The 15547-nt window shown below is 42.6% G+C and overlaps 1 protein-coding gene across 1 annotated transcript in view; it reads left to right on the forward strand.

The window, feature by feature from the left end:
- The window catches only part of RYBP (RING1 and YY1 binding protein), an 80234-nt gene extending 69970 nt beyond the window's left edge, over positions 1-10264 (forward strand). Inside the window, exons 3-5 of the mRNA XM_072785378.1 lie at positions 5462-5638; positions 5729-5827; positions 6232-10264. Of these exons, the coding sequence (XP_072641479.1) occupies positions 5462-5638; positions 5729-5827; positions 6232-6484 (529 nt within the window). The 3' untranslated portion in view covers positions 6485-10264. The remainder of the gene's footprint in view (positions 1-5461; positions 5639-5728; positions 5828-6231) is intronic.
- Positions 10265-15547: the final 5283 nt, after the last annotated feature.

The following is a 15547-nucleotide window of genomic DNA, read 5'->3' on the forward strand; positions in this document are numbered from 1 at the left end:
CATTTCTGAGTACACAAGCAGACACAGAAAAGGGTATATATGGTGGAAACACCTCTTAAAAATAGGTTTGACTAAAATTAAAAAAAAAAAAAATTGTGCTCCTCCAAAATGGCATGAGTACACAAACATAACAAAAACAATTCAGAAAGATAGTTTTGTGCTCATTCATTCACGTATATTCAGACTCTGAAATTTTTCATTTTCTAAAATTAAGGCTGTCCCTACATGAAGATTTGCTTCGCTTGTTATAGAATGGACACTTTTCTGAAATATTAGCTGTGTTAAATGTAAATAAACAGGCATACTTTTCTGATGTTTATTGAAATTTCACAGCAAATTTCCATTTGTACAGGTTATTGAAACAGCAACAATAAACCTATAAAATAATATTAAGAAGACTTTTTTCCCATTAAGAAGTCTTGAAGAAGATACAAATAACTTGGTTGGTGTCAACTTTACTCTGTAAGGAAAGTAGGCCCCCTGTTCATAGCACTTCTCAAATAGGGTTTTCCATTGTTAGTTGATTAGCTTTAAATCAAGGCTTAAGGCATCTAAAGCTTAAGCCATGTGTTTTGATCTACTGCTTTCCACTGTATTGTGAAGGCTATTAATTGCTTATTTTAAATTTGTTAGTTGGGAAACAGGTAATTTTGAAGAACTCGGAGTGGCAGCTGCATATTGAAGAATTGACTTTTTGCAACATGTTAGAAGTTTTGTTTGTTAAATGCACTGTCTGTTATAGGACACTTAGAAGACACATTAGGCAATATAAATCTGTGGGAGGTAATGATTTCTCACTGATCAGCACTATCCCCTTTCATGATAAAGGTTCACTCCTTCCTGGGAATGTTCTATAGACAGTGGAAAGCATTCTTGCCAGCCCCCGACCCAGCCCTCTTTAAGAACAACCTAAGTAGTCCTTGCCAGAACAAGGATGGTGAGGCTAATTAAGCTACTGACATTCCCTTGTCTAGCAAAGCTGCAGCCTGGATTGACCTGGGCTTTTCATCCTTGGTACCCCAGACCCAGTGCATACACATAGACACACATTCTACACACACACACACACACACACACACACACACACACACACACGTCTGGGCTCTACAACAAGAGTCCAGATAGATTTGGGTTAAAAATCCCCCAGCTCAGCTACTTGTTAGCATTAGATGAGTTTCTTTATCTTTCTGCTCTTCAGTCGTTGTAAGATGGAGACAGTCCATCTCTCCTGTAGAGGTGCTGTGCCCAATCTTACTGCATGCTGTGCCTCTGCCACTCCAGGCTGTTCTCAGTGTCTTGTCTGGAGAAGCTGGCATGGCCTCACTGGAGCAGAGTGTGCTGTTCTCACTGTAGATTGGACATTCTCCTGCCACATGCAGTCACAACACAAGCCTAGGAACAAGAAGAGGACAGGTGGCAGGAGCTGCTGGAACAGTTTTGACAGGGTGGCACTTTTATTTGGTAGGTTGACACTAATGGGCCTTCTAGTTTTCTTTACTTTGCCCTTCCAAAATGTTGGCTTCACTTTTTTGAACCAGTAACTATGCACTTCGTTCAGAAACACTGCACCTCTTAAAAATTGGTTAGGGGGCAGCCCAGGTGGCTCAGTGATTTAGCGCCGCCTTCAGCCCAGGGCGTGATCCTGGAGATCTGAGTCCCACGTCGGGCTTCCTGCATGGAGCCTGCTTCTCCCTCTGCCTGCGTCTCTGCCTTCTCTGTGTCTCTCATGAATAAATAATATCTTTAAAAACAAAAAATTTAAAAATTGGTTAGGTGTGGGGCACCTGGCTGGCTCAGTCGGAAGAGCATGCAACTCTTTATTTAGGACTGTGAGTTCAAGCCCCAAGTTGGGTATAGAGAGGACTTAAAAATAAAATCTTTTTAAAAAGTGGCTAGGTTTATTTCCTACCTCATCCTCTGTGCTCTAATTCTAGAAGTTCTATAGGACATGTTGGTGGGGGACAGAGAAAAAGCTGGTTTGGTAATTTAATAAATGCTTATCTATCATTGTGGAGGTTGTGTGTATGTGTAGGATGGAAGTAGTACCCAAGGAGTTAGGTTGTTACTTTAGAATATATATGACATAAAACAGCAATATTTTTGAGATGACACAGATGCTTTTAGCAGACACCTTATATTTCTTGATTCTTTGCTTATTATTGGATCCCAAATAGCCTTGGGTCCTTTTCATTTATGATGTGTTGTGGCTTGGTTGGCTTTTGGAGGAGAACAACACTTCACTATTCTAGTCAAATACTCATTTTCTTAGGAGCAAGTAAGAACAGTCCTATGGCTGTGTGTACATGTGCCGCATATTAAGAATTACAGCTGGATTTCACTTAAGTACATGTAGGGTTTTTTCCTGTAGATACTGGATCATGGTGCATGTGCTGAAAAAGAAGTCTGACAGTGTATTTGAAGTGTTAGGGAATGATCACCAGGGGAAGAAACACACGGACACCTAAGCTGTTGTCCACAGTGTGCCCAGAGCCTCAGCAGGCTGGCCTCATTTGCGGATACTCGGTCCTAGACAAGCATGAGGTCTGGCTGGTTGAGACCTGGTTGATGGGCCCCTACACTCATGCCTTTAAGGGCAGTTTGTGATATACAAGTAACTTTTTGATGGAAGCTACACTATGGAATTGTTGAATCACCTGACAGTAATATAACATTGTATCTCAACTTTACTCACATTAAAAAATTAAAATGAGCAATTTCCTTTTCTCTCTGCTCAACATCAGCTCTCTTTTCTGCTGTTAGTGCCTTCTACTCAACTGAACCAGACACCACTTCTAATGTCCATGGTTTCAAAATCTCTTCTCTGACTTCTCACTTCTAATTTCTCTCTTCATAACCCCTCTTTATCTAGCATCCCTCTCCTGCCTCAGAAGAAAAGTGTCCCTATTCCTTTCTCAGGATTTTTCTCAATTGTAGTTTGTCTCTGTCCCAGGAGTTAACTCCTCTCATTTGCCTGCCTTGAGACTCTTTCAGCATATACAACATGATTTAAGTTTCCTTTTCCTATAGAACGGTGAAGCGTGGCCTACTGTTTTCGATATTGGCTAGAGCCACTCTCTCCCTCAGCACCATGATGCTCAGAGAAGGGTTCCAGTTTCCCACCTCTGTACTAGTCCTCGTGCAGCCTGTAGTCCATCAAGTCTTTGCAACCCTTAATCTCATGTGGCCTGCTCTCCTGGAAGTAGTCATTGATCTCCTTCTGATCACCAAAGCCTGGGCCCCCTTGTCCATCCTCATTTTACTTTGTCTTTCTCTGCTATATTCATTTATTCTTCATTCATCCAGTAGATAATGTTATTGAATACCTGCCACTGCTGAACGACATGGTGACAAGAATGATTAAGATGTGATCTTACCACTGAGGAGTGTATGGTTGATTGGCAATTAGAGTACAGTGTTGTAGGTTACAGAACTTTGTAGGGTATTCTAGAGTGAGACAGACACCTCTAACTCAGATTGGGTGGCCCTGTTGATGAGGCTGGCTGTGACCTTTGATTCTGTCTCCTTTGAAGGTTCTCATAGACTCCTGTCCAGGTGTCCCCTCTTGTTTTTGCACCTCAGAGTTCCCTGGAGTAAAGTACATATACTGGCTTAACTGAAATTCTCCCTCAAGGTGTAGTTTTTTATAAAGTTTTTATGGTTTATTCACAGTATTAACTCTGATCGAGTTATTTCATTTTGATGCCTGAGTAGTATATGGCATTTTGTTCTAACTGATTTAAACTCCTCCGTAATCCCATTAGACAGCTGATCTGTTTGCGTCCCCGGTGAGTGCTTGTGAAATGTTTGGGTAGTGGTGATTATCTTCTTTGTAAGTATTAACACATTCATATTTAATCTTAGGCAGAGTAGAATGTGTTAGAATGGCTGCTGTTGCTGCTACCTTTCTCAGAACCTGTGGGAAACAGACCTTTCACATGGTGTCCTGTGTGTGTTTAGGGACTGGGGGCTTAGAGTAAGTACATTCCTCCCTTTCCTTAGGGTACTTTACTTCTGTGTTTGAATCTCTTGCCCAGTGACAAGAGACTGTGGTCCAGGCTGAGGTGTACCTGTTGACTGGGTTTCACAGTGTGCCTTTCCATGACCAAGGCAACATGCTCTGAGATTGTGCCTTTGTTTGGTCTGTTTTCAGACAAACCCATACTAGCTCCAAACAGGTACTGAAACACTCAGAGCAAACCCAGCGCCTTCTGTGTTCAGGCTCACCTTGATGAACTCACAGGAGTTCAGGAGTAAGCCATTTATCTCCTTGTCCACACCACACTTGCTCTTGAGGAGCTCCAGAAACTTAAAGGTTAACTTAGGGGTTCAGCATGTCATGTATCTAGCAGGTGTTTGTTTTGTTTTTCCAAATTTGTTGGTGATGTGTCCTCCCTGCTCCCCCTGCAGTGTTCCACCACTGGCCTTCCCACTGATGAGCCAGACCTATGTTGTCTGGTTGGTTGTTTTTTATTTCCCAGCCCACTTCTCTGTCCTGAAGGTGATGATTACATTGTGGCAGCCAGTCGTTCACCTCATTAGTGACGCATCTGGGTATTTGTTTCCTACCTTGTTTTTGGAGACATTATTCTATTACAAATGGCAAACTGGATGGGAATGTCTTTGAAAATGAATATTGTATAGAAATAATGCATAGGCTCCTCTTTCTCCCTTTCCTGTTTGGGTCTGAATGCTCATGCATTGTGTAGAGTGTTTGGCAGCACTTAGAATTTGTAAACAATAGTGTTAAGAGCCAGTGTCAGTTGGAGATTGGCGGGGACAGAATGGTTGATGGCACAATGAATGTATCACTTGTCTGAGGTTTTTTGTTTTTTGTTTTTTTTTTTGTTTTTTTTGTTTTTTTTTTTTTAAATAGTGACTTTCCATCTTTCACCCCCTTGGGAACTAGTATGAACCACAGTTACCTTTTATTGCTCTATGTGTGTTGTCCATGCCAATCACAGAGCTGCAGGGGAGCAGACCAAGTTGGAATAATTAGATTGAGGAGTGAATGTCACACTTCTAATTTCATTCTCCTTTCAAGGGATTACCAGTGTCCATTTAATAAAATGAGATTAACCCTCTGCAGCAGGAGTATTTGAAAGCTGTCACTCAGTATAATCTTGACAGCTCAAAAGAAGTCTGTTCTCAGCATTCTTAGAAACAGTGTAATGTTTTATGGGCTGAAAGACTTTTTTTTTTTTTAACTGCAAAGGGATGTGTATGTTTGAGCACATGTGTATGTGTCATTAAAGGTAGATAAGTATATAGGAGGTGATTGAAAGAGGAAAAGTTTCATGGACTTACTCATACTGCACAGAAGCGATAATGTAGAAATAACAAGTAATTTAGTTTTGAGGTCCCAGATACCAGTAATAAAATATCTAAAAATGATAAAATTTTTAAAAATGAGAGAAATAATTTATAAAGCAAAGAGTGATGTGTCTTTTCTTGAATGTTTTAGAAAACCTCGGATCAATTCTCAGCTGGTGGCACAACAAGTGGCACAACAGTATGCCACTCCACCACCCCCTAAAAAGGAGAAGAAGGAGAAAGTTGAAAAGCAAGACAAAGAGAAACCTGAGAAAGATAAGGAAATTAGTCCTAGTGTCACCAAGAAAAATACCAACAAGAAAACAAAGTAAGTTCCCAGCTAACTCAGCACACTATATTATTTTGCAGATGAATTTAAACTATGTTTTAAATGTCTCTTTTTGTATCCCCACCTTAGACCAAAGTCTGATATTCTGAAAGATCCTCCCAGCGAAGCAAACAGTATACAGTCTGCAAATGCTACAACAAAGACCAGTGAAACGAATCACACCTCAAGGTACTTGAAACTAGAATGAAATATAGCATTGGTGCTCTGATTTATTCACTTTGCCTAGTCAATAACCCCCGGGGGTGGTTTTGTGCCTGTGGGTTTGCAGGCTGAGATGGGTGTTAGGAGGATGAGCTGGATGTGGGCTTTTAACTTTGAAGACACACCTGTGTATATGCAGGCTACTTCTGTGTCACTGTGGCCACAACAGGAGAAAGATAAATTGATGATAATTGCTTTGGTGCAAAAGCTTTGCTTATTGGTGGTTTCTATTGCTAAAGTAGTAAGCTTTGGACATGCAGTGACAATTTAGATTCATTGCCACAGGGTCATGCAGTCTCTGTATATTGATGCAGAAGTCACTTGAATCCATAGCTTATTTAATCGGCTGTTCCCTGGGGTGTTGTTTTCAGGCCCCGGCTGAAAAACGTGGACAGGAGCACCGCACAGCAGTTGGCAGTGACTGTGGGCAACGTCACCGTCATTATCACAGACTTTAAGGAAAAGACTCGCTCCTCCTCGACATCCTCATCCACAGTGACCTCCAGTGCAGGGTCAGAACAGCAGAACCAGAGCAGCTCGGGGTCGGAGAGCACAGACAAGGGCTCCTCCCGTTCCTCCACGCCAAAGGGCGACATGTCAGCAGTAAATGATGAATCTTTCTGAAATTGCACATGGAATTGTGAAAACTATGAATCAGGGTATGAAATTCAAATCCTCCACCTGCCCATGCTGCTTGCATCCCCTGGAGAATCTTCTGTGGACATCGGCCTCTTAGTGAAGCTGCCAGGATAATTTCTGCTTGCCATGGGCATCTGGCCACCAAGGAATTTCGCACCCTGACGATTACTCTTGACACTTTTATGTATTCCATTGTTTTATATGATTTTCCTAACAATCATTTATAATTGGATGTGCTCCTGAATCTACTTTTTATAAAAAAAAAAAAATCTGCTGTGCACAATTTTCCATGTACATTACAACTGGTTTTTTGTTTTTGTTTTGTTGGGGGGGGGGGTTGGGAGGGGGAGGGAACTTTTATTTATTGTGTTCACAAACGCCATCTTTTCAGCATATCCTTTTAAGTTTAGTTCTTTCTTCCAGTTATACTATGTACTATCAGTTTTGATATAACTATATATATATAAATATAAAATTATATATAAAGGGTTATTTGAAACCAATCCATGGCAACGCTGGTGCTTGATACACTGTGAAGTGAATACAACATTGAACAGTTACAGATCTGGGACAGTCCCTTCTATGAAAGTGCTGAAATTAAATTAAAATCAGTCTTACATGAAGTATGTTCCAACCCACGTGGGAACTTGACTCTCTCATCTGTCTAAAGAGTACTGGACGATAGAAAAATATATATATTTTTTGAACAATGTGATCTCAAATTTAAAGACTGCTCCAGATAGCCTGCATTTGCAATGGAATAACTGACAAATCACAAATGGTTTAGTGGGGAGGGCTTTGATCATTCACAAGTAACTAAACTAGCTCCAGAATGCCAAGTATTCGTATAAGTTCCGGTTCCATGTTAACATTGCTGTTCTTACATAGGCACTCATGAAAATATGGTATTCTGTAACTCGAATTCCATCCATTTTCCAGACCTCAACTCATGACTGAGGTAAATCTATAAATCGTCTCTTAGTTTTAGGATTAAAACCGTCTAAACTGTATTTTTGGTCCATACAAGAAGCAACTCCCTATTTCCACTTGGCACGTGACATTGCAGTCATGGTTTTCGTAATTAAAATTGGTTTGCCTCGTGTCTCCCCTCCTACCAATTTAGTTATGAGAATTCTTTTTCTTTCTTAAAATCTACTCTTGTTTGTTTTACTGAACAAAGGTTATCAACCGCACATCCAGTCCGGACATGGAGCTTTTCAGTGTTTGGAGACATTTCTCAATTCCCTGCTGTGGGAAGGAACTCAAGTGGTGAATGGTTTAAGCACTAGCAGCCAGAATTGCAGGGAAAGCTCATACTTCCTGCAAGCCTGTGATCTTTTTCTTTCTCATCATAAAGATAGCTTGAGCAAACTCTTTCGAAGTTTCTTTTCATTCATTTTTTTTACTGTCTTGCAAAAACAAACAACAAAGACCACTAATACGATTCCACTCCCTCCTTATTTTTCAACTGTTTTGTTTTGCTTTGTTTGGAATTAGCGTCTCTCTTCTGTTCGACTCTTAAGGTTCATATCCACACAGTTCATAGGCTTCAGAGTCATTTCAGGCATGGGAACTTGGTGTTACCTTCCTTTATTTGATCATACTGAAGGACTCACGGGAGGGCAGCCGATTTGTGATGAAGCACCACCATTTTGGTGTGGTGTGAAAAGCCTGGTTTGCTTAAGAACAGAAGTACGTGTCTGGAGGCAACGAGTAAAAAAAGAAACAATTAACAGCTTGATTTGAGTAGCCAACAGGAAAGGTTCCTTTCACATTTACATTAAAACTATTCTGTAGTCACTAATGTACCATAATTCAAATTCTGTTCTCAAAGGTATAGATTATAAAGCAGTGCCATTTGTTGCTGTGGTCCTATTCTCAAATGCATGGACAATTGTTCCCCTCTTTTTAAAATAACGCTTGTATCTGGGATGCAAGCTATGCTATCTTTTTAAATACATTTTTAAAGTATTTATTAATGAACCAAAGGAAATCAGATGCTTTCTGTAAGCATCAGAATATATAATACATAGTGATTTGACTATGAATTTTAAATCCACATTTTAATATTAGTGGGATATTGCAAAGACATTCCTTCTAAAGTTTTAATATTCCTTTTATTAAGGGTCTCAGGGAGGGTAAATTAGTCAGCCATATTTATTTTCCAGAGATGTAAGGAATTGCTACGTTTTTTAATTAACTTTTTAAAAAAATTTTAAATGCCACCAAACTCATGTGGGTTGCACTGCTTTTTGAACCAATAAGTGTTGGTATGCACTTTGTTCAGAAACACTGTGTACTTTTTCAAAATTAGTTTCATGTAAAGTGATTGGACCCCTAGATTAGTGGAAAAAGCTGATTAACCAGCTACTCATAGGCTGCTAATTAATTCATTGCCAATGTCTTGGTTTTTTCAGTTTTGCCTCCGTGATAAATCAGTAAATGAAAGAATGGGAAGGGGTGAAGGAAGGGAGGATTGCTTTAGAACAGGTGAGATGAAATTGGCATTCTGATAGAAACTGCAGCTAACAGTGGGACTTCTCTCAACAGATGTTATCGGGCCAGTCCTCTAGCTGCCGTTGTGTATTCTGTTGAGGTAGTGAGGTGGTAGGTACCTTAAACTTTTAATTTCTGAAATTGAAGACATCCCTCAGGCATGTATTCTGGAAATGGAATTCCTGTAACTTCCTGCATTTGCAGTTTGCCCTACAGTTAGTAGGCAGCGTGTAAAAACACTAGTGTAGATTATAAAGATATATATTAAAAGAGGACCAGAAATACTTGGTATTCAGTGGCACAGTAAGCAGGTTATAAAAACAAAACAAAAAAAAAAACAAAAGCACAGTGTTAACGCTTGCAAGTTTCCATTTGTTTTAATACCACACGATCCTTCACACTCGTGCGTGCGCACACACACAGAGCTTACCTGACTTGCTCTGCTTGAGTCATGCAGTTTTAAAAAAAGGTAAAGACGTCTTGACACCCACAAAATATTTTAATCAAAACCTTTCAGTTTCAATCTGGATCTTTAAAAACATTGGCAGAAGCTTCTGTGAGTTTAGTTCCACTAAGATGTTCCACCTGCCTTATCAAGACCATTCTCAGTCTACTTTTTTAAGCTACAGTATCTTAAATTATTGAAAATTTATTAATTGCTGAATATATAATAACCTTTGCTTGTATGTAACCGAAAATGGTTTAAGAGCCAACATTTAGAGTATGACAATGGAGCTGAACAGTTTTTAATGCGCAAGCAGTTCTGTTCTTGTGTATGACTTGTAACCTTAATTTACTGTGTAAAGATGGTTACATTATTTCCTTAGCTTTGTTTGTTGGAGACAAATAGAGAATGCTTGTTAAGTATGTCAAAACATAATCTTATCTTGTGAATTTTTGTTAATGTATTATACGAGCTATATTTTTCATTTGCCCAGAAAGACAGCTTGTATAACGCTTTGGGAAGTTTCTGCTCTGTAACGTCTTTAGAGCTGACAGTCTGTTAGGTTTGTTTTTTTCCTTCATGCTAAAGTGTCAGTTGGTGGTTTTGTGAACTGGTCAGAAATTCACAGGTCTTAAATGTTTTGGGAAAATTTATATTGGACACTGCTCTTTGTCTAGCAAATAAAAGATGTTAATATATTCCTGTTACTGGCATGTGCACGACTATGTTATTAGAAGCCACTTTATCATTTTCCTGCTTTAAATAGAAATGTCTATTTATGAATTCTGCTTGTAGTTTTTTCACAAATAAAATAGTAAAATTTACACGGAAATCTTTATTTTCTTGTGTATAGATTTTAGCCCTGAAGAAAATGACCACTTTTCATACAGATTTTTAGCTTGTGGGATTTTTCCAATGGGAACAGGAGGCTAAGGAGGAAGACTCCTTGTTTATCAGAAGCGCAAGTTGATTTGGGTGTCTCAGGACACGTCTCTTAAGCTACAGCAGCAAACGTAATTGAACAAAAGGATGTCGAGGTGAGGGGGAAAAACCCCACTAACCTGTGTGTGTTCATATTTTGAGATTGGTGGCAGTAATTTAAAGCAGGAGACGGTGGCCGAGGACAATTCAGTGGATGACTGGACACCCGGAAGACCCATCAGTTTCTGGCCCCGTGCAGTCAGCTACTCTGACTTGGATGTCCGCAAAACACAGCATCAGATCTAAAAGTCACACCAACAGAGCTGGGGGGCTGCTGACCAGATGCCTCGGCAGTTGCTGAACCCTTCCAGAGAACTCGGAAGCCACTTGAGACGCTTCAAGATCTGCCCCTACCCATCACTCTTCTCTGTCCTGAGTTTGCACTTGTACTGAAAGGAAGACCATGTAAAGTGCAGGATGCCGAGTTGGAAAGTGGTCCTGCCCTGGTGAAAGGAGACTTAGCAGACTATGGTCTCCTCTGTCCTAACCCAGTCTGGCTCCCTAAAACTCTCAGGTCCTGGAAGGTTGGAAGGGCAGGGATCAGATGCTGTCTCATGTTTCCCAAGGGGTGGAGGGCAGTGTGGGCATGGACAGGTGATGGCTATGGACTGTACCCCTCCTCCCTCAGCTTTCTCTGCTGCCTCAGGAGTCCTGTGTGAGGGTCCCCGCTGCTGTTGGCACTGACTCCACCCTTTGGAGGAGGATGGAAACTGCCCTTCACCCTAGATAGAGGCCTACAGCAAGAGGTTGGCCCTTTCAGTGAAAGCGCAAGGACTTCTTTTAGGGAAAGAGTATGGATCCTTCCCAGTCAGGACAGGAGAGGAGGCAAAGGCTCCCTCCCTCTTGCCCTCAGCTAAACCCCAGCGTTGACCCATGTCCAGGCTCCCCATTGAGGAACACTGTGGCTAGGGTGTGACAGCACGGTGAGAAGTGGCTAAATTCCTCTTGGTCAAGGATGGGATGATCTCTGAAGCTGGAAAGTGCCCAGGCTTGTGCTCCGCTTTCATAGTCCTGCGACAGGACAACCAGCCAGCCCCAGCCTGGGGCAGCGAAGAGAAGATGAAGGGTTTCTCTTCTTGGAGGCCCTAGGTCTCTCTCATCCCTGACCTCCCAGCAGGTCTGGAACCTTAAAGTCACAGGAAGGAAAGGCTCGGAACCACCATTGTATTAGAATGAAAAACTTGATCAAGATCCTACCAGGAAAAAGAAAAAAAAGATGCTACCAGAGATGCCAGGGTCTAATCTGGCTACTCCTAATGGTGTGTGTCGGGAAGGCACAACCTTTTCCCCAGCAGTCTGGGCTCTGCTAAGTGCAATAGAAATGGACCCTCGAAAACTGCAGGGAAGGCTCTGCTCTGATTTTTCTATCAAAGGTCATTAAGTCATGTCTGAAAAGATGAAGGAAGGGCTCCGGTCTGGTCAGACCCTGGAGTGACATCCAGGTGATCTGTTCAGCCTGGTAAACCTGCCTTCCCTCCAGACGTCAGTCACAAACACAGCAAAGTGCGTGAGTGTGTGGATTCAGACTGAAATTGGCCCAGTCTTGCAGGTGCTTTTGACCTGGCGTACCAGCGACAGCCTCCACCCCGTCCTCCCCATCTCGAGCCTATGCCAGGTACCACGAATCAGTTATAGGACTTTTTTTTTCCAGCTGAATTCAGACTCTGAATCTTCAACACAGCTCTAGAGGCTTCATGACCCCATGTTCCTGTGTGATAAAACTCATTTACCATTCCTGCCCTGGACCAAACCCACCCCAAGCAGTTGGGGGAACCCTACAAGGCTGATTTTCATCAATTCTTCAGTTGTGGGGCACTCCTGGGGCCAGAGGAATTCCAAGCCGAAGGCCAGCTGAGAGGCTTGGAGGAGTTGAGGAAAGAAGAAAACTAAATATCCAACACCAACTCTTCAAAAGGCTCAGCTTTCCTGTTCAAAATGGGACCAGAGGAGGCGGCCAGTGCGGAGCACTGCAGCTTTAAATGCCAGACCCAGAGGCCTGCTGACAGTGATGGGTGTCACCATGTAGGCTAGACCGGGACCTGCCCAGGCTGTCACACCGGTTCGGCCAACCCCAGAGACTCAAATAACAGGGCAATATACCAAACGGATGTGATTCCTGGAAGCAGCAAGATACACCCTTGGAGTTAGAACTGTAGAAGGCTCTCACCTCTACCTGACTGGGTGATCTTGGGCAAGTCAGCCTCTTAAAGCTCATTTTCCTCATCTCTGAAACAAACCCTCCTCCTCTGCCTTGTTCTCTGTTCCCAGGGACAATGGGCCAGTGCCCCTGTGGTGGTTTCTATTTTGTCTTTTTTTTTTTTTTTTTTAAACAACAGGGAGCAACATTCATCTTGGAACATTTACTAGAATGCTTCAGTGATGTCAACACTGTGAATGAGTGAGAAAGGTCTGTTCTGTTTTGTGATTGTTTTACCTTTTTATATTTTATATGTTACCCCTGGCCCAGAGCAGTTGGGTGCAAGCCACATGTAAATCGATGCCGGTGGTATTTTTTGACAGCTGCTTGGTGTTTCTGTATCTACAGTGTTACAAGTATGGCTTTTCTTCTTCATTAAAAGTTTGATTTTTTTAAAATGATGTTCACTGCTCTGTTATTTCCCAAAGAGAAAAAGTTTCAAGTCAGCGGGAGAATTTAAGATCCGCTACATTATGGAGTGCCTGGCATCAGTACACCATAGGAGCAGCTAAGCATTAGTTGCGGGTTGTGCACATGTACTGTACCTGCATATGTATATACGTGCCTACGTCTGTATATATGCACATGTGTATTGATGGAGAATGGGATTTTTCATTCATGCATAAATGTCACGAGCTCCTAGCATAGAGAAGTTTGAGCTACAGGCCACTAGATCAGCCACAAATACACTCATGGAGAGTGAATTGTAGATGAGAACCATTTTTTCAGCCTGAGTGATTCAGCCATCAGAGCAGCCCCAGAAGGAGGAGAGCTCCGTGTATGGGAGCAAGGCAGATATATAAATTGTATTCATTGCCTCTTCACATTTAAAGGAATTTGTACCCGTTTGGAGAAGTCTACAGTAGAGTTATCTCATTGGCTGGAATTATAACAATCTGCCAGAGTGGAAAATGTGTGAATGTGAGGCATTCCCAAGAGGCAAGACCCTCTAATAAATTATACTGTAACGTTCGAAGTGACTCCTGCGTGCAGAGATCATCCTGACAATGCAGACGAAGGCAGCAAACAAATAGGCTAATAAGAGGGAGGATTGCGAGCACCTCCATTCATCTGGGAACAGTCAGCAGCCGCTGCTGGACAGATGGGCCAGCTCGCCTGTGTGCTTGGCAAGAGGTGGGGACCACTCTGGTGGCTGCTGAGCAGAGGCAGGGTGCCAACAACTGGCTGGGCTTGCTACTCTTCTGTAGAAGCCCGTAAATCCCAAGTGGGAACTTACGCTTCAATGGTACTGAGTGAGCTGGGAATGGTGGGTGTGAGTGGCAGATTCTGGGAAGGACACTTGCCTAGGACCCTTTTTTTTTTAAATCGATTATTCTCAGCTTTATGAAGATTCCTCATTTCATCCTGACTCTGAATCCATTCTACTCTATGTGCAAGGGCATTACTTTAGCAAACTTTATTTAAGTAGCAAGGACAGCACACTTTCTTGGTACTGTTTTTAGGGCCTTACTTAATCCTCACTTAATATTACCTCCCTTAATCCTCACAGAAACCCTATGGAATTACAGTCAGGGTGGGCAAGCTATAGCCCGTGGGCCAAATCCTTCCCCATTGCTTGTTTTTGTACAGCCCATGAGCAAGGAGTTGATTTTGCACTTTTAAATGATTGAAAAAGAATTTTAAAGGATAATATTTGTGATGTGAAAATGATATGAAATTCAAAGTTCAGTCTCTAAATGAAGTTTTATTGGAATACAGCCATGCCCATTCGTTCAGGTATTGTTTCTGGCTGCTTTCCTGCTACAAAGGCAGAGTGGGGTTGTTGCAATGGAGACCCTGGGCCCACAGAGGAAAAACCGGACTGGCCCCCTAGGGAAAAACCGGACTGCTCCCTGGAACATACACTGCCATCTGTCACATTCTATGAGGTAAGCACTGACATAGCCCTCAGAGTCTAGAAGGGTTACTGGCAGAGTCCGTGCTGGATAAATGGCTGTGGAATGAAGGAATCGCTGCCCGCCTATTTTACAAATGAGGAAACTGGAGTGCGGAGACCTTAAGGAACTTGCCCAAGGCCACCCAGCTGGTAAGTGGAGGAACTGGGATTCGAATCAAGGCCGTCCTATCCAGAGTCCTGGCTTTTCGCTTTCAAGAGCCTGAATGGACAGCTTCCTCCAAAATATGTTCCTTGAACACAACTTAGGCCAGATGCCTCATGGGGCCAAATAAATTTGGTGGAAATCCTGTTTAATGTAGGAGCCCTCTTGGAGTTTCCCGATGGTCATTAGCATATGAAAGGCTCTGAGAAGTCATGCAGGAAACAAACCCATTTCACTTTCTTTAATATGGTATTTTAAAAACTTATTCCAGCAACTAGTATAACTCTGAGGGGGGAGCATTTGTGAAAAGACTTGTAGTTCAGCCACGGATGGCCCGTGGCCGTGAGAAAATTATGGAGCCTCTTTGAACCTCTGTTTTATTTTCTCTCTGTACAATGGTAACAGGCATGATAAAGATTTAGTGAGGCTGGTAAGTTCCTGGGTCCTGGTAGACACCTACAAAATGTCACTTCCCCGTTCCGCAGGGTGACTCGGCTGTCCTGCACACCTGCCATTTCCTACCTTTGAGGCCCCACATGGAGCCACAGAAGCTTTCCAGAGGCATGGCTTGTGTCACCTTCAGGTGCCTATCCGAGGACCACACTGGGCTCTAAAGCAGAACCCCCAGTGCAGGAGAGGGGAGGTCTGGCATCCTAACTACGGACTCTCCAGCCAGTGCAGCCAGCAGCTGGCTCAGCCCTGCCAGCCTGCGCTCGCCTCGGGGGCTTCCCCTCTGTGCCTGTCCCCTTCTGGGGACATCTGACCGTGCGCTCCGGAATCTGCTCTCATCTCAGTCACACTCCTGCTGAAGTGAGTCCTTCTTGACTCCCTGGCCCCCCGCCTTTCTCCCTGACGGCAGGTGATGCGCT

This window comes from Canis lupus, chromosome 19, assembly GCF_048164855.1.
Source record: "Canis lupus baileyi chromosome 19, mCanLup2.hap1, whole genome shotgun sequence".
Lineage (NCBI taxonomy): Eukaryota > Metazoa > Chordata > Mammalia > Carnivora > Canidae > Canis > Canis lupus.